This window comes from Phaenicophaeus curvirostris, chromosome 1 (genome assembly GCF_032191515.1).
Source record: "Phaenicophaeus curvirostris isolate KB17595 chromosome 1, BPBGC_Pcur_1.0, whole genome shotgun sequence".
In the NCBI taxonomy this organism is placed as follows: Eukaryota; Metazoa; Chordata; class Aves; order Cuculiformes; family Cuculidae; genus Phaenicophaeus; species Phaenicophaeus curvirostris.
Genome location: NC_091392.1, coordinates 147869970 through 147888643, shown reverse-complemented (window position 1 = coordinate 147888643; position 18674 = coordinate 147869970). Strand labels below are relative to the sequence as shown.

Genomic DNA, 18674 nt, shown 5'->3' with positions numbered 1-18674 from the left:
ACATCCACAAATTAAAGTGTCTAAGAACAAGGCCTAGATGCAGTTGTTTAAACACAAGCAAGTGATTCCCTGCATGCCCAGAACAGCTCGTCTCAGGTGAGATCCAGCTTCCAGTAACAATCTTGTTTGTCTCCAGAAGGCACTGAGCAGTTTTGCTGGTCTGGCCAACTATTTGCAAAAGGATGGGTCAATTTTCCTATCAGTGCTACTCTCTATTTGAACACACCCCGAAGTGTCTTGTACACAGACAGGGAACCACATAGAGTGTAAAGTCTATTTAAAGCAATGACTTTGCTGTAGTCTGTAGCATTTTGCCTAAAAATACGCATAGGAGAGTGTATTTTCCATGAAAATCAGACAGACGGTATTTTAACCCATTTTTGGAGTTTGAGGCTGATACTTCACACACAGAATCTCCAGTATGTGTTCCTGTAATTCAATCAACTTATTGGGCTGTTCACATTTGCTTCCACAAACCAAGAAAATCAAGAAATTCCTCAGACGCGCCAAGGAAGAGTAAGGAGAAATGTGATTTAAAAACTATTAAAGACTTGCTCAAATTGCCAACAAAATAATAATGTCTAAACAAAATATTCAGATACAATGTCATAGGTTTATTTTCTTTTTAAAATCCAAATTGTAAAGGTCCCTTTTTAAACAAAACAGGAACAAAAAATCAACACAGTTCAGAGGGCTTATCTCTTTTACCATATTCTTCCTCACTCTTAACACAAAGCAGCAACTTATATTATTAGTGCTCATACAGTGCACTTATATGGATTTTGATTTGTGTATTAAGCTTTAAATACAATGTATTTTCTGTGAGCATAGCCCGAAGAGTACACAACATTATATTTTCAAAGCGTACGCTAGAAAAAAAAAAGGACAAGAAATGTATATCCAAGACAGTGAAACTCAAATATTTTGACTTGGCAAATTCTATAACAAGTAACAGCAATTTTAAACCGCGTACAAAGCACAACAGTGCCAACATGCCTCTGGTCTGTGAGCTATGGTAAAATATCAAGCACACATATAAAGGAGAGAAGCCAAAGGAAACCGCCACAAATTTAGAGCTAAATCCGAGGCACACCCGACCGTGACCGAACAAAGGCAGCTCACTTTCCCAGTCTATAATGCGAAGAGCCCAACAACAACAAAAAAGCACTTCTACTCTACAGAAGGTGAAATGTAACTTCTTCCAATTTCAACTCTGCGTCTTGAAACTTGTTCAGAAAATCTAAAGACGAGCATCTAGTTTTACCAAACAAATGCACAAACTATAAAGTCAGAGAAGCTCCAGAAGATGGCCACTTTCAACCTTGCATAGTGATAGCTGGCATTGATATTGCTACCATAGCTTCAGCAGAAGATATGGAAAAGAAAAATCTTTACTGCTAAGTGATGCGCATACGTAACATTTTCTTCACAAAATTCAGTTAAACATTGTTTTAATAAAAGGGAAAACAGCTCTAAAAACGGATAGTGTTCACAAGCTTAGATTAGAAATAAAAAAATACAAAACCAGAACATTCCATAATAAAAAAATGAAAATAGCAAACATTCCATCGTAACAGCACCTATTTTATCACTAAATAAGCCCCATACATGCAACAAACTACAACTATTGTATAAGGCTATCAAATTAAAGGTTTACTTTTCATATAAACAAAGTGTAAAAATAGCAAGAAGTTGCAATCTTCAAATTTAATGCTATGTGAGGATTTTGTCCCACCCCGGATTCATTTGGTAGCAATTTCAATAAGCATTCGATATAAAGGTAATTCATCTAGGAGCCGTGATACAAATACATTGTGCCTAGGACAGTATTGTCGTATCTCTGTTCAACCTTGACAGAATTGGAATGCTCAACAACACTACTAAGTTCGGGGATGCTTTCAGCAGTATCCCCAAAACCATGGTAGTGTCCATAGTGCAAAGTATCTCCAGGGTCTTCCACCCAAGAGGGCCGGTTAGAAACACAGCTGCTCGGGCTTCCATTCAGATGCAGAGATCCACACATATCAGTGGAATTATTCATGGCTTTTTCTGGTTCCTCGGTGCCGTTACTGGTATGAATTCGATGCCTACTGGGAGAAGTTATTCCAGGAATTATTCCATTAGGTGTTAATGCTAAACACTCCTCACGCCTGGCATCCATCCCACCGAGCTGTTGTGCGGCGGTGAAATCCGAATGTCCATTGATGGCATATCCATTTGTCAGTGCATTCAATATGGAGCTACTGCTATTCATATCTGCATTAAGAAATACACCTGTCACCAACAATTAAGAATAAATTGAAATACATCAAAATGACTCCACTATACTCCAATTATTTAAAAAGTTTCCATACGCAGCTTTGAATAAGTCTACACTTTCTTTACTTATAACAATATAGGTAGTTCAAAGTAACAACAGCTGAACAGTGAGCTTGCAGCATGGATTCTTGTGTTGAAAATGCAAATTGCTGTCTATATTCAATGTGTAAATACGCCTATATTAATCTTTACAAAGACACTGTGAACTCAGATCTTGTTTTCATTTAACTGTATGAAAAAAGTGTAGCAGACAACATTCTGGGCAGTGTTTTGGAAGATGGAATAAAAGGCATCTTTCTGCCTTAACTGTAATGCCTCTTGGGATGAAAGATTATACCCGTACAAGAACTGAATAGTTGTGTGAGAGTGAAGGGTTGGGTTTTTTATTTTTAAGCTGTAATTTATTTTAAGCTCTTTTTATTTTTCCTCTCTTTCTAGTGGTAACTCTCACAGCACAGTATACAGTGAAACAGGTCAATTAAAGAAAAGTTATGCTGGGATGTTTAATAAAACATTTCAAAATTCCTTTATTTTGAAAGTATTTCAGTTTATCTAGCAGCTTGCAGGTTTGTATGTAATGATAAGTTTATAATAACATCTGTACAATCCACATGCAAAATGCCACACGATAGCAACAGCAGAGTGCACAGAAGACTAAAAAAGATTAGTAGGAAACAAAATTCTAAAAAAATGCATGCAAAACCCACTGACAATGGTTTTAAATCAATCCTCCTTTGAATTTAGTAACTAGTACAATAGTTTTTATCTCCATAAAAGGTATGTCTGAAATGTATGTTTTTGCAGTGGTACTCAAAGTACTAGCACAAAAAATGGGTGATATATTCTGCCTTTAAAAATGCCTACCAGTAAAGGACATCTAAAATTTACTTCTATAATATAGAAAATAGAAACACATATTGGTAAAGGTGAGCAAGGCAAATGGAGAAACTGGAGACCTATGTGGTGACATTTATAGTTTTTACATCCTGTTATTATCCTTGGATACATGCACATATGTTTACATGTACATGACGCATAAACTTATGTGCAAAATAGGACTCATTTACTGCACATTTCCAATTCAAGCCAGTCAGTCTGTTGGTAACTTCCCACCTTTTGCAAAACTTTGGGTTCCTGTTTAAGTGACACATCATGAGTACCACTGTTTGACAAAAGAACCTGAAGTTTTGGTTCTCTATTAGACTTTCGCATAGGTATTATTTGAAATACGGATTCCAATACTGATTCTTCACATACAGCAATGAGTAACACCAAAAATGTGTTTGATTTGCAACTCGATGGATGTATGAACTGGAGTTTCCTGTTCAGTCCCTACGAATTAAAATAACCACATCAGCTGAACTCACTAAACACAAATTCTTATTGATGTTGGAAAAAAACCCCAAAACCCATCAAGACACCAAAGCTAACATTTCAGTGATGAAAACGCACAGAAGGAATTTCATATAGTGTTTATTAACTGAAAAGTGCAAAATTTTAACTGTTTAAAAAGAAATCTTTATAGGCTGGCTATGCCAAATCAATTTAATAAAAATGGCACTACTATTGGTTAATACGCAAAAGTAGGTCATGAAGAGGTCTAGTGATAATTATAGATGGTTACTGTTTGTTAAAAATTAGCACCTATAGTAATATGAGTAACAATCATTTTTTCATAAATAAGAACACTTCATAACTATCACTGGAAAATATCATCGTCTACTTTTAAAGTACTGGTTATACATATATGTGTATACATATAGTTATTCCTCATATATTAAAACATCTATTGATTATCATTCCCTTTGGTGAATCTGATCTGTGGTACAAAGCATCACCATATTTATCACAGACCAAATTTAAGTAAGTAATTAATTTCTGAATGCAATAATGCACTATTACAGTAACTCCATGCCTTTACGTACAAAATGCATGGAAAAACCTGACCCAAGACAGCTTTAACTGAAACTCCATACACGTCCTGGGGTTACCCAAAACATCTTGATTAAGCAGCCCCTAAAAAACTTAGAGCATTAAAATCCACTAACACTAGTAACACTTTTGACTGTTCCATGAAGACTGGCACAAAACACAAAACCTGTTTTCCAAGGTATGCTAGTTCCAAATACTAATTTAAGAACCTGTGATTTCCGGTCTTTTACCTACATTAAAAAAAAACATAGCAGGATCCTTCACTTACATCATTGCATCCGAACAAATTCTGAATACATGTTTTATCTCCAGATTATACTATTCTTTATAGTATTTGTTGAGCTACTCTAGATATAGTTTTGTTGTAACATACATTATTTTCAAAGCTATATAAGCACTAGGATATGTTTCCCTATCAAGTCTTCTTATTAGCAATTAAATTTGATAGATTAAATAAATAATTTTTAATAATTTCTCAATTTCCTTTAACCTGAAATTAGAGCAACTAAAAGCAAGGCACAAAGTAGTACAAGCCTCAGGTTAAAAGTGAAACAGCCATAGTGGATTCTGTTTATCTGTAATAAACTACTAATAAACCTTCTCTTTCACCATTACAATATATTGCAAACCCCCAGCTATTTTTAGACACCTACTAGACCCCACCCCCCCATATAATGGGTATTACAGCAATACAATAGTTTTCAAGGCTCTAGACAACAATGTGCAAAAATAAAGGACTAAGCTTTATACTTCAATTAAAAATAAAATGCATGTTGGTTCTTGCAACGACAAGGAGTTTGCATTGCAGAAACAGTGTATATCTCAATTTCTTTTGGTCCAACAGAAGTACTCTCCTGTTGTTTGGTGTCTTCAACCATTTGAATGTTGTTGTAGTTAACAGGAAACTGTCCACTCCCACCTGATACAACAGCAAACTCTCTATCAACGTGCATATTGTCAGCATCGTCCTCAGCTCCTCCATTCATCATTGGTATTAAGCCATCAATGCTGTAAGCTGATTAAAAAAAAGTCACATTTAGTCACTGGTGCATACTTGAAAACTTAGCCAACAAACAGATGACTGCTTGGACTATTAAAGCATAAGCTTTTTACAAAAAAATGTAAACTTTTCATGCCTAAAAGCTTCTGATATGTTTTGAGATTCCAAATACAGAATAAGTAAATGCTAAGTACTTGCACAATCAATTTTAAACCCTCAAACTGCAAAATTACCAGTGTACCTACCAGGCTTTGCACCTTGGTATCAAACAACTATTGCTCTGGTGTACTAAAGAGAATAAAAAGCAATTCAAGTTACTCGGTGAGTCTCTATCTCACGTTTGTCTGTCAGTCTGGACTGCTCCCTCTTTCACTCCCAAGGACCAATTCTCAGTAACCCACCCCCTACTCACACCAGATTGCTTCAGGGATCCCTTCAAGACCTGAACAAACAGATCTGCCTTCTGAGAAAAGCTGGCAAGTGCATAGACTGCTGTGGGAAATGCTTCAACGAGCAAGATGGGCTCGACTTCACTACCTCTTATACCTAGCCCCTAAAGCACTGCTCCAGTACTGTCCCAACAGACCTTGCTCTACTCTTACATTGACATTAAAGCACCTTTCTATATACACTGCATATACTCTTAATGTTATGTTATAAAGGGTGACTTCAGTAGACTGCAAGTCAGCTCTCACTACCTTGGGCACAACAGCGATTTTCATAAACTACTTATTTTTAAAGAAACATAAACAATAGCTAAGGTGTTTCGGGGCCAAATATACCACCTGCGGCTTAAAGGAGACCACAGCCCTCAGATCAGTGGGCTTCAAATTACCTTAAACCACGAAAAGCATTTTTCCTAGTTGCCTCAAGGAATATGGAAGCACAGCCTCGTGATGGCCAATTCTAAGGCACACCTGGCAATGCACTTCAGCCCCACCTCACAAAGAACACCTAAAAGCAGCTGTTCTGAGGCTCATGATACTGATACCATCACCACTGGCTGCATACAGCAAGTCAGTACTGTTTGCAGCATGTCCAACGCAGTGCAAAAACCAGCCTGCCAAAGGACAATGAACCGGAAGGGCTAGAATTAGAACTGCCGTGAACACAGCCACATGACCTGGTGTGCAGCATTGCATTGATCCTATGCACCACCCTCTCCCACTCAGCCCGGTGAAATTTTTGGAACCAATTTCAGAAAAATGGACATAAAATCTGGCCTATGTTTCAAAGTCAAACATAAAACTATTTGGTGTCTACTCTAAAAGTGATCACCAATTGACTTTCAAGTTCAGCTTCAGCCTTTGAAACTAATTTTTGCATTCCCTTTGAGAGTAATTAGCTTTTACCACAGTGTATTGTGCACTGATGTTGCTTAATTTTGAGACTAAAGGGTTTTTTAACACTATCACGCATTAGCAGATACATGTGTGTGCATATGAACAAAACTACATGTAACTTACCCCCACCCACTTTAGCTATTGCAGGACAAAGGTCTAAGCACAGTTGAAGTACTTACCTTCTTCCAAGTCTACTGCTTACAAGTTCTGGTAAGGGGCATATACTGTGCCTATTTTTTTTTTCCAAAGCAGTGATTGTTTTATATCAGAATATGGCTATCAAAACCTTAGAATCACAGAATGCTCTGGGTTGGAAGGGACCTTTACAGATCACCTAGTCCAATCCCCTGCAGAAGCAGGGACATCTTTCAGTAGGTCAGGTTGTGCAGAGCCCCATCCAACCCATTCCAGTGTTTTGGCAACAGTTCTTCTCTGCAAAGATTGTCTGCACTCTCTCTGAATATCTAGAATCTCCTGTGCAAATAGTCTTTAAAGGACAACAGACCAGTGTGGTTTTGGTAAGGGTAGGAGTACCACAAAATTTGGCTTGTTTTGCGAAAAGGCTAGCTAAGCACAAAGATGCACTGATGATTTCTCATTACTCAGCTCTGCTGTTTACAAAGTGCCATGAGAACGGTGATTAATCCTCACTCCAATACTTTTTACATTGATAATATAGATACTACTGATGCCTATGTCTTTGAGGGCAGACACGGCAAATCAGAAACTTCAGCTTCCACAACTGGGATGCACCTCTTTCTTATGCTAGAAACCTCCAAGCAAACACAACAAAGGTTTTGGCTTTGTTTGAAAATGTCTTAAAAAAAATTCATCCTGGTGAAAAGCTCAAAAATCTCCTACTCTCGATTCCTTCTGTAACATCTCTGCAATTGCTCAGGAAATCCTATTCACTTTAATGTATTGTCCATTTATTTACTCGATCTAACCTACCCACTGGACCAGCTGTTTATCATTGAATGGTTTGGGTTGGAAGCGACCTTAAAGATCATCCAGTTCCAACCCCTCGTGCCATAGGCACAGACACCTTCCACTGGACCAGGTTGCTCAAAGCCTCATCCAACCTGGCCCTGAACATGTCCAGCGATGGGCGTTCCATGACTTCTCTGGGCAACCTCTTCCAGTGCCTCATCCCCCTCTCAGTAAAAAAAATCTCCCTTCTTTCAGCTTAAAACTGTTACCCCTCATCCTGTTATTGCATTCCCTGATAAAGAACCTTTCCCCATTTTTCCTGTTGACAAAGAAAGGTCTTTTATGCTGACAGGTAATGCAGATACTGCCATTTCATGACAAGACAGAGCATAAAAATAGCAACTCCCACAGATTGTGGGGAAACACTGCCTATTGACTAGCTTGAACTCACTTTCTGAAGCTAAAGCAATTGGTTGTTATGACATCTGAAGGAATAGCTCTTCAAAACAGAACACACCCACCTCTGACTTCAGCAGCACCTCCAACTAACAGAACATGGATAACATCTTTTTGTAGCTGTTAGAGGCATCTGTATACCACACAAGATTTCTCATTCTATGTAGCTACTTAAGAGTATAATTCCTGAAAATAAGTCTCATATTTAATTGCATAGGCGTTCTTGCCATTGTGAAATTATTTATAGTTTAGATCAACTACAGAAAGTAACAAATCCTGTTTATGACTGGCTAGGAGTGCTAGGCCTCTGATCCTAGTGTAGTTGAAATGGTGGCTTGATAACAAGAAATACTAGTGTCAATACTGATGCAATTTACCATGTCTACGTCCTACTCAGAAACATTCTTTTTTCAGTCCCAATTCCCCTCTTGCTATGTCAAATGAAACAGTTTGATCCCATTTTATTTGGCTCGCTGAAAGTCTCATCTGTCAGGACAATATAAGCTTTAGCTGAATAAAGTGTCTTCCATAAAGACCTACAAAGTCCCTTTCCTAGACACAGGGAAAATATGGCTGCATTATTTTAATTTAATGGGATAACCTTCAGAAAGGAAGATGTTCTCTATTGTGTTATTCAATATGTTTAGAAGATTCTGAATAGGAATATCCTTAAGGTTTATTCTAGTCTTGTATCCTCCTGTAAGATACCAGTTCCCCTTGGAACACGATCCTAGAAACCTCAGATGTATTAACTTAATGTCACAGACAATCCCTCTTGATTTGTGAGACCTTTTTGCATTATATTTCTTCCATCCATCTAGCAAACAGTTTTTGAATTGTGAATTAATCTTAAAGTGGAAAACTACCATCAGAAAATGTTAACTTTAGCACCGTGGAAAAAATTTCTATACACACTAGTAAGATGACAGGGAAAGTCAGGACCTTGTGGTGTAGAATATTTGCATTCATCTGCTTCTTGTACTGACATGTACTTCAGATAAGTAGGCGAGTTTGTCAATAACACTCAACATCCACTCAGAAAAGCTTTAAAATGTTTATTTTCATTTCTCGGCAACAGTATCACCCCAACCCATTTACCTCTGGGGTCTCACCTTCTGTTCTAGCCTTCTTTGCTCCAGCAGACTCCATATCTTCAAAAGATCTCTTTCGACTTGTCCCACCACTGAATGGATTGGGATCTGCATTCTGATGAACCCCATTTAAGTTGCCATTGCTATAGAAACAATTAATGTGACATTTCTGGAGGTTCATGAGAAACTGGGCACATTCTTGGAAGCCCTGGGTTTGTGCAAGATCTGCTGCTGTCAGGCCACTGGCATTTCTCAAGCTGTACAATACAAAGAAACTGAATTACACTCATTCATCAAGCTAGCTTGCTGCTGCTGCTGCCCTTACTGACTATCTATCTGTTGGTGATGAGAGAAAACACATTCTTAGCAAATCTTCATTAAGAAATTAGTTATCAATCTTAGTTTTATAACTAACTTAACTTCTTGCACATTACAACTGGCTTCTAAGCAAAATTTGGAAGACAATACACTTTTAAATAAAATCAATATACTATGTGCCTTAGGAAAAAACATCTTCCTATTTAAAATTCTCAAAATGCTTTATTCTATAATAGTCTGAAGTATCTGATCTTTACATAACTTCAGACTAAGCCTTGAATTTTATCATCTTCTGCAGTTTATTCTGCAATCTATAGCTTTAACTTGAGCAAAAGATCAAATACTCAAAACAAACTTAACATGACTTGGCAATTGTCCATGGCATTCTGGTTTCTAAGGTAACATCATCACTATTCTTCCTAACAATAAAATATATACATATATAGGAAAAGATAGATAGATAAAGATGCTATATTTAGATATGCTTTGCTTATACTTTTTCCTGGTTTGTTTTTCATTTCAAAGTGTGTGACATCATAAGTGCTGGGACTTGCTTTGTTATTTGAACCAAGACTTTTCCACTCACAGGAGAATGATACTTGGATTTTGAATATTCTAGTGCATCAAGGAGATGACAAAAGAAATTGGCTAGGATGTGGAGATGTAGTGGTTTAATTTGTAAGAGTGCTTTATCACATGCATTTACACAGACAGCATGTCTGTGCTTAGAAATATAGGCTAACTTCATAAGCAAGCGCATAAAAGCGGAGACAAGGCGGCCAGAAATAACAAAACCAGATTGTGAAGCAAAAGATGACAACAAATCTTTCCCAAGTTTTTCTGCCTTGCCAGACAGATCTAAATAGTCAGAAAATTAAATTTTTGTTTTGTGGCTTCAGCAGTTTAGATAAGTTCATTACTTAAAAATCCAGAAACAGACCGACCAACAGAATAATAGATCCGATTCTGTTGAAACTTGCACAAAGCAGAAAACTCCTTCTAGCTCAAGCAAAGAAAACAAATGACAAAGCCCAGCTTTGCTTCCTACATCACTGCAACTTATTTTCTATAAAAATACAACTAAAAGAAGTCTCTAGAGACTAGTACAGTAAGACTAATTCCATAAATTCATACTGCTAGATTACATAGAATGTGTAAGACTAAATTTGTCAAGATACTATAGAATCAAAAAACCCATGAGGTTACACTGAAGTAGTTTCATTCCATGCTACAATATTTTAAGTTACCACTAACTCGGGCTACAGTGAAAAACTGAGAACAGCAGCCAACAATGGTATAGAAACAAACCTCAACGTAGGGGTGTAAGTTTTGAATACCTAAAAAATAGCTGCAAAGAGAATGATCTGTTCTGTGCACCTAGTGCAGGCAGTGTATAAACAGGATTAGCAGTTACAAAGGATATTTTCAGACTACAAAGGTTGCTGAATCTCCAGAAGGTTCTCTTTCCCTCCCTTTAAGAGCAATTAGGACTTCAGAAATTCTGCAAAAAACATGCTGAACTAGATGGCCTGTTGAGGTCCCCGATAACCAAGATTCAACGCTCTCTTAGTAGTTCTAACTTACTTTGGTAGCACATGGATACAACACAATGCAACTACACCTAAAACCCCAGAAATTTCAACGTATCTGTTTTGGCCAAAAAAGAACAGTTCTGTTCTCTGAAATATAATTTAAATTTGCAAGTCCCAGAAAGACAGTAAAGGAAATCGAAGAAAGAGCAAATTAAGTTACACAAACATAGAAATTAACAAAACAACGTGGTGTTGACTAACCACCTGATTTAATAAAACCTTCAAGGACTAAATAATTCTTTTACTTAACAAACGTTATTGAACAATAACTCTGCCTGGAAAAATGGACTGTAAGACAAACTACAGGTTGACACCATTTCCCAAAGGAATGTCAATAGAAGTTACTAGAGGCATCTGGAGATGTACAAACTAAGATATGCACTTGTCAAATTCCATTAATTTAATCAAAGCCTAATTATTCTGTGACTTTAAAGTCTTTTCAAATTTCAGTTAAACTGGCTTGCATTCCAGCCTAATGGGAAGGAGAAAAGGAAAGTTCACAAAATTGGCAGAAACCCTTAAGTCATATTATCAGAAACAGGCTAGGAAGATAAAACAGATCTACTTCTTTAGCTGATTTTTCTAGCCTTCTCTAGGATGAAAAAAAATCCATCAGTGGGAACACAAAATGCAGCAAGAGTTAGCTGTGCTATACTAGCTCATTATAACAAAATGCAAGGAATCCAAGAAAAAAAATGCTAACTTGAGTAGACACATGCACAAAGTAGGAAAAAAAATACAGGTATCATGGAGTGTCACCACACTCAAATGGTTCTATGTAATTCCAACAGTATGCAGAAATACTGTCATTATTGTGAGGATTCCGAGTGTCTAACAGAAATATACAGTCTTACAGAGTCCTAGAAATCCTGAAGTGAACACTTGGATGAATAAAAAAAGCTAAGACATCTTCTAGACCATCTAATCTGGACTTGGCTCTGTTACAGCAGAAGTTACAAGGAAGTGGGAACATACCTATCACTCAATCTGCAGTGTTTGGTCTACCTCAAATGCTGCCAGTGCCTGAAAATGAAGCTACCTTCACGTATTGCATGAGCTAAGAATATAAAAGCCATTGCTGTAAACAGACTCTGTTACAGGAATGACAATAGAAATGGTTCACTGCCTCATCTACTCAGAAAACTAAGGGAAATTCAATCTCTTACGCGTGATCCCTGTGTCACTCCTTGGTTATGAACTGCAATTATATGTAAACTGACAAGCAAAAAGGAGGAGCATTAACTGAAGATTCATTTGGCTGTCAAGTAGACTATACACTATATGGCCCACACGCTTAAAAAAACTCAAAACAGCCAACAAGCAGGAAACTCAAAGAGGTAATCGCTATATTTATGTCAGTTTCCAACTATTTCAGTTATAAGACACATCCCTTGAAATGCACTTCTCAATTTCTCATAGCTGCGTACATAAACTAAAAGGACTTGACTAGGTAGAGGATATAACTGCAAGCAACTTCAAGAACCAAGCTGTAAAATACAGGCAGTGAAAATAAAAGTAAACAACTGGACAACACAGACAAAAATACCTTGAAACTTCACATCTCCTGAAAAAAAAAATAAAAATCTTCTTTTCCACCCATCCTCTGCTTTTTAAATAAGTTAAAATTCTCTTCGGCATTAGTTTTGATCTTTTAACCCTGCAGGTTCTCTGTTGTGGGATTGTTTTTTGCCCCTTCTGACAACTTGAGGACAAGCTTGTTTCTTTTCAGGGCTTTTCTCTAAGCTAGGCCACCAAGCTAAAGCAAGACTAGGCAAATAACAAGCTACACAGACTGTATTTTTCAAATATGATCTTATGAAAGAAGCAGCTACCAGTAAGGAAGGTGTGGAAGAATGGAAGGAAGCAATTATTAAAGAAAAGAATACCAGACTAAGCCTTGAAAAGTTATATGCATTTTATGATTAGTCAGTCTTTTATTAAATAAAAGATGACCTGACATGGCACAATATTTTCTAAAGGTTGGCCTAATTACTGTCAAAATAGACAGCTGTTCTAAAAACTTAACTCTCTCTCTCTTTTCAATAAAAAAGAAAAAAAGTAAAAAACTGAAGTCATCTCAAAGGCTCAGTTCAGCTACAGGAATAGGTAGAAAAACTGGAGGAAAGACTGAAAAGTAAAACTGAAAATACCATTCCCTTTTTGAAACCTACTACAGACAAGAACATACATGATGGGTTGAACTGAGAAACCAGAGAAAAATCCTTTACTTAACCTTGGCCAGGACTAAATGCAGTTTTGGCAAGTGGTCAGAAACTCAATTAATTCTACGCTTAGAAAAGACATACCCTGCATCCTTTCCAAAGCAATTCGAGTATTTGAAAAAAAAAGTGAGTCTTGTTAAGATTCTTTCACTTCCCAGTAATGTTTTGCTTTATAGTTTATTTACTATTTCCATCTACTTCTCACTTCTAGAAACAAATTAGAATCATGGAACATATTATTTACCCTCAGCCTTCTTGTAGGCTAAAATCCAGAAGCTGGGAATGATAGACACATTGTTTTCTTCAAAGTACAGAAGTAAAAGGTTGCAATTGCAAAGCAAAAGGCAAAAAACAATCAGAAAGATACATTTTCATATTATAAAATTGAATTAAATATTAAAAAATCCATAAGAAAAATGAAGAAAGTTTGAATACGGATGAGTAGAAGTAGGTGACCTTGAAGTTCCTTGATTGATGGATGTTTAACACTTGAATTGTTCTGTAGTGACAGTGTTTTATAAATAAACTCAAATTTGCACCGTTACATTGAGAGTTAAAGCTCTGACTTTTGTATATACATTTATTCACACACCTACAGTGCTTAAAACAACTCTTATAACACATCTTTCTTCTTCCATCAAGTGATGACCGCAGGCAGTCTTCAAAACTGATAATCTTGGCATGAAGAGGACTTTTTTTAAAATCTCTTTTTCTCCCTTTGGTTGACATCATCAGAACTCCCATTCTAAAGGCCCAGTTCATCTGAGAGTCCTGGTATCAAAATAAAGCAGCTATAAAGAGGACAATGATGAAGCATACATATGTTTGTGTATTTCCTTCTTCTGAAATGCTTTTCAAAATGCTGGCTCTGAGTGCAATTCAATTGTTGTTCATAAACAAGAGAGACAAGCACGTTATCTGACCAAATAGGGTTGGTGCACAGAAACAAGAAGTTAACTTTCAGTTTAGCTTTAGTTTGGGAGGATGTTTTTATTACTTCATTCTAACCACAATTTGTTCAGTTGAGAAGTTCACTAAAGGAAAGAAAAAAAAATCTAAGGCAAGCTGTCAAAAAATATTCAAGACACTTCCGCCATGATTACATCATAGAAAGCAACCTAAAACTTAGAATTCTAACTAGCTTATTATAAGAAAGGTTTACTTTAAGCTAACTTACAAAAATTTATTCTCAGAAAGATCTGTAGAAAGAAGAGATAAAGACTTGTGTTTCTGACATAGTTTAAGTTATATTGAATTTACTTAGAAAAAAGGTGATTCTAAGTTGTTTCAATTGTTCATATTTTTCACACTTACTGGAGGAAAAAAGGAAATACATTTCTATGTGTTTTTAACACAGAAATACATTTGAAATACATCGCCTTCCACTTATAATGTCACATACCTTGAAAAACAAATGTTTGCTACAAGAAGTCAATAATAAATCTTTTTGGAAAAAACCACATTCATATATCCAAGAAAAACTCCCTAAATATTAAATTTTAAATAGTGATTACATCCCTTACAGCTTACTGTGTTTTTGTTAATGCCATGCGACAATCTAAGAAAATAAACCACAGTTTTTGTATAGCAACGTAATATCTGTTAAAAAATACTGATTCCAACTTATCTATTGTTAGTTTACAAATAAAAACGTAGATAATTGTAAATTAGGGTAAGCAAAGCATGCAAATCTATAGAGTCTATATCTGAATTCCTAGATTAGCATTAAAACCAATCACCGCAACAAATACCTCAACAGTATGCCTTGTGTGCAGAAAGGAAGCGATACTGAACATTCAATGCCACAACTGTAAGGTTTTCGGAGAAGCACCTGTGGCAGTTTCAGCAGTTTCTATATGGAATGCTCCCCCTTTCTAGGATTACTTGAAAAAATCAAGTCAATTCGAATTACGTAGCTGTAAAACATTGACATGTGTAGTTTTTACAGTTTCAGAATCTTCTGTTTGATTTAAACGGGCAATGGTGCATAAACAGGAAACTTATATCATAAGGGATCACATATTTGCAGGCAACATTAAGATTAAAAATTACATTAACATACATAAAGTGCTGTAGCACATTATTCAATATATAAGCCATTATCATGTGACCACCTTAACAACAAGATACTAAGCCTTTTATGCCTTTAAAGCATTATTACTTTCATCCTGAAACTAATTTGTCAGTTCTTCACTGAAATTCATATAGAATTGATTAAAATTACTGGTCAACTCATGGCTTCAATTACTTTAAATTTAGTAGACTGTATCTCAAAAGAATTAGTAACTATTCCTATACAAAAATTAGCAGATACAAGGATTAAAACAAAACAAAAGAAGAAAGAGAAAAAAAAGAGATCAGAACACTAAAAACACCCACAGTGAGGAAAAAAGTTTCCTATATAAACATCAGTATACTGTTCTAAAATTCCTAAATAAAAATTATTTTAAAATACTAAACTTTAAGTGTTTTAACCCTTTGGTGTCCAAATACAAAAATCTGCAAAATAGTTTCAAATTACTTTTTCAGATAGCAAGAAAAAAATATACTTAAGTAAACAGAAGTGTGTCACTGCTGGGGACAGCTATAAAAATTCATGCTAGAATTACATACTGGGCATCTACAAAAGCACAAGTTGGTGCCAAGTTTTTATTTCACAGAAAGACATGTGGCAGCTGAAATTGTTTTAGACTTTCAACAACAATGGCAGAATTTCCCAGAATATCCTCCAAAATCAAAACAAGCTGAATATATTGGAAAGAAGGAAGCTTTTCTTTGTGAAGCCACTTTTCTCACAACAAAATCAAGGTTCACTACGAATCACGCAGCTATGATCGGCTCCTAGGTACTTCAGCTCGGGACTGAGCAAATGCTAGTGAAAGAAACAATTCATTAACCGTGGCAGTCAATATTAGAATTATCAGAAGTATCACAATCAGATGGTAGTTCATTGCTGCATCTGCATTCCAATTTATATGCTCAAGACGTCAAACAGTGGACTTCTATAAGATTTTAGGTACCTCTTATAACAATGATTCACATTTCTAAATAAACTTTTATCTGAACATTGCAGGCCTAGCTGACTCTGCCTGCTATCAGCAATCAACAATATTTTTAAATTCATAATCTGATTATGTAGGGAAGTGATTCCTAAACACAACTCACAAAAGGAAGGTATAAAAGACTATGGTAACTCAAAACAACAGTCTGACTGCAACAGAACATAGCAGAAGAGACCTTGTCTATTAAAATGAAAAATATTCCCTAGATCAGTAGCAAAAATGAATTCTAAATCAACATTTTTTTATTACTGCAGCCACTTTAAGTCCAAAGACAACATAAGAATTACTTAGCCAGCAAACTTAATGAAAAGGAGAACTATTATTGTTACTGCTATTATGTTTCTAGAAATAGACCAGGAATTGCAGATAAAGTTGCTTGCAATTAAGAAAGCATTATGGAAGACTACTAAGGAAAGATTCAGAGCAAACTCTGACTTGAAAAGATAAACAGCCTTGCAATGCAGATTCTGGGAGGACATCTCTAGTAGCAAATGATAAAATCGCTTTCTTCCTCCTCAACATACCAGCCGAAAACCAACGAGAGATTAGTATTAGAAAAACTAAGACAGCAAGCTTCTTTCTCTCAAATGTGCCCAGCGTGGAAGAAAGTTCAAGAGAATCATTCAGAAAGGATGGACAGCAGATCTGGAATAAAAATGAAGAGCTAAATGAAATTTAAAGCATTTTTGTGCCAAAAGGGTTAAAAAATCAATAATGAAAGGACTAAGGGTATTAGACAGTGTGGGAAGATAATGGAATACTGCTAAGGAGGCAATTTAAGACATGCCCAAGTGACCTCACAGCTGGGATGCAGAAGAACACCTAAGTTACACTAATCATTGCTAAATCCTGTGTGCTTGACAGGAAGAACCTTTGTGTTTAGGTCTGTGATAAACTCCAGGCCACTTTAGAAAACATGCTTCAGATTTTGCCCTGCTGTGAGAAAGATCAAGCACAGGGGAAAACTACTCTGCTTTTCCCTGATAAATACAGGCAAAATAGCAGGTTTGGGATTCACACTTTGTAGCAAGAACCAAGCTCCACGGTGTCTGCATTCCCACTTGTGTTTCCTCCACCTGGGTGCTGTTTCAGAGTTCCCCTGGTTCATGAGGTAATAGAAATAAATTTACTCTTTGCATTTCACCTGTGGCTTTGTGGTCGTTCCTGTGACTTCTCTGTGCTTGACTCTCACAGATGGATTAGTAATTTTCTTGTAATAGTTAAGAGGGAGACTTATCAAACTACACAAAATTTTATTTTTTTTCTGACAACAGTAACTTTGATGCTCTTATTTGAGCAGACAGAAGATCTCTTGGATTAAGAAACTGCTGTAGTGCATAAAACAAATTTAAATGAGCTTCACAAAAGTTATTTTCAACATAGATTTTCCTTCATTTAAAAGAAATTCATCTACCCTATATGAGCAATATCAAGCAAAAAACAAAGAAGGAAACAGAAACTGGTATGGAAGAGTAACATTTTCCCTAAGTTATAGCTGCCAAAGCTCTCATGGGGTTTTCTAAGCCTCCAAGCAAGGAGATAAATTTCGTAACCTGTAGCATGTGCCAGACAAATTATAAAACTTTTCTAACCAACTTCAATATGTTCTAGGCGATACCACAAACGCCTAATGTTTTTTGTCCATGTTGAAGGGTACTGGCTGACCTATGATCAACTTTACTGAGAGACAAACTAGAACAGCAAACAACCACCAAAACAACACAGCAAAAGTTAGAGCAAACAATTAACAACTTTCTCATCACATATCCAGCCAAGGAATATCACCAGATCAAGCACAGCACCCATAGAGATCATCACAACCACTGATGTCTGGACTAACCACCAGAACTAATCAGACTATTGTATTTGGGAATATGCTGCACCCTTGTTTCTTCCGCCTTATCTAACTCATGCTCTGGCCACTTTGGAACACTTTGGTTTCACCATCAGACTTAACCATGCCAGTATATTTCTGTTTCCAGTAAGCTTATCTTACAGAAAAAACCCAACTGATCTTATGGGAATCTGCACAGTGAGCATTAGCACAGTTTCATATGTGAAGGTAGATCCCTCCCAGCAGAACATCCCAACGTTCCTGCCAGCAATCTGAGCTATCCTCATTTAAAATCCTGATAATACTTCAACGTTCTTTACCCACCTCTCCTGGACTGAAGAAAAGCCAAGAAATCAGTGCTATAAATAACAAAGGCTCATCACTAATGAATAAGCTCCCCTGTCAAGCTGATCCATATCCTGTGAACTTTCTTTATGCTCCAGGAAGGCCGTGAAATAACATTGCTTTGATGAAGGTTGTAACTTTAATCATAAGAAGTACAACCTCTTGGATTCTTCCCTATTTCTGAACCACTGCCGTTAACTGCTGCTGTTATTCCATCCCCACCAAGAATA

At 36.4% G+C, this 18674-nt stretch overlaps 1 protein-coding gene across 2 annotated transcripts in view; it reads right to left on the bottom strand.

Moving 5' to 3' along the window:
- Positions 1 to 593: 593 nt before the first annotated feature.
- The window catches only part of ANKRD10 (ankyrin repeat domain 10), a 38042-nt gene continuing 19961 nt past the window's right edge, over positions 594 to 18674 (bottom strand). The window contains exons 4-6 of one of the 2 annotated variants that reach the window (XM_069878521.1): positions 9093 to 9328; positions 5171 to 5266; positions 594 to 2274 (exon numbers count right to left, since the gene is read on the bottom strand). In XM_069878521.1, the coding sequence (XP_069734622.1) occupies positions 1790 to 2274; positions 5171 to 5266; positions 9093 to 9328 (817 nt within the window). In that variant the 3' untranslated portion in view covers positions 594 to 1789. The remainder of the gene's footprint in view (positions 2275 to 5170; positions 5267 to 9092; positions 9329 to 18674) is intronic. The other variant, XM_069878529.1, reaches the window with a different exon arrangement.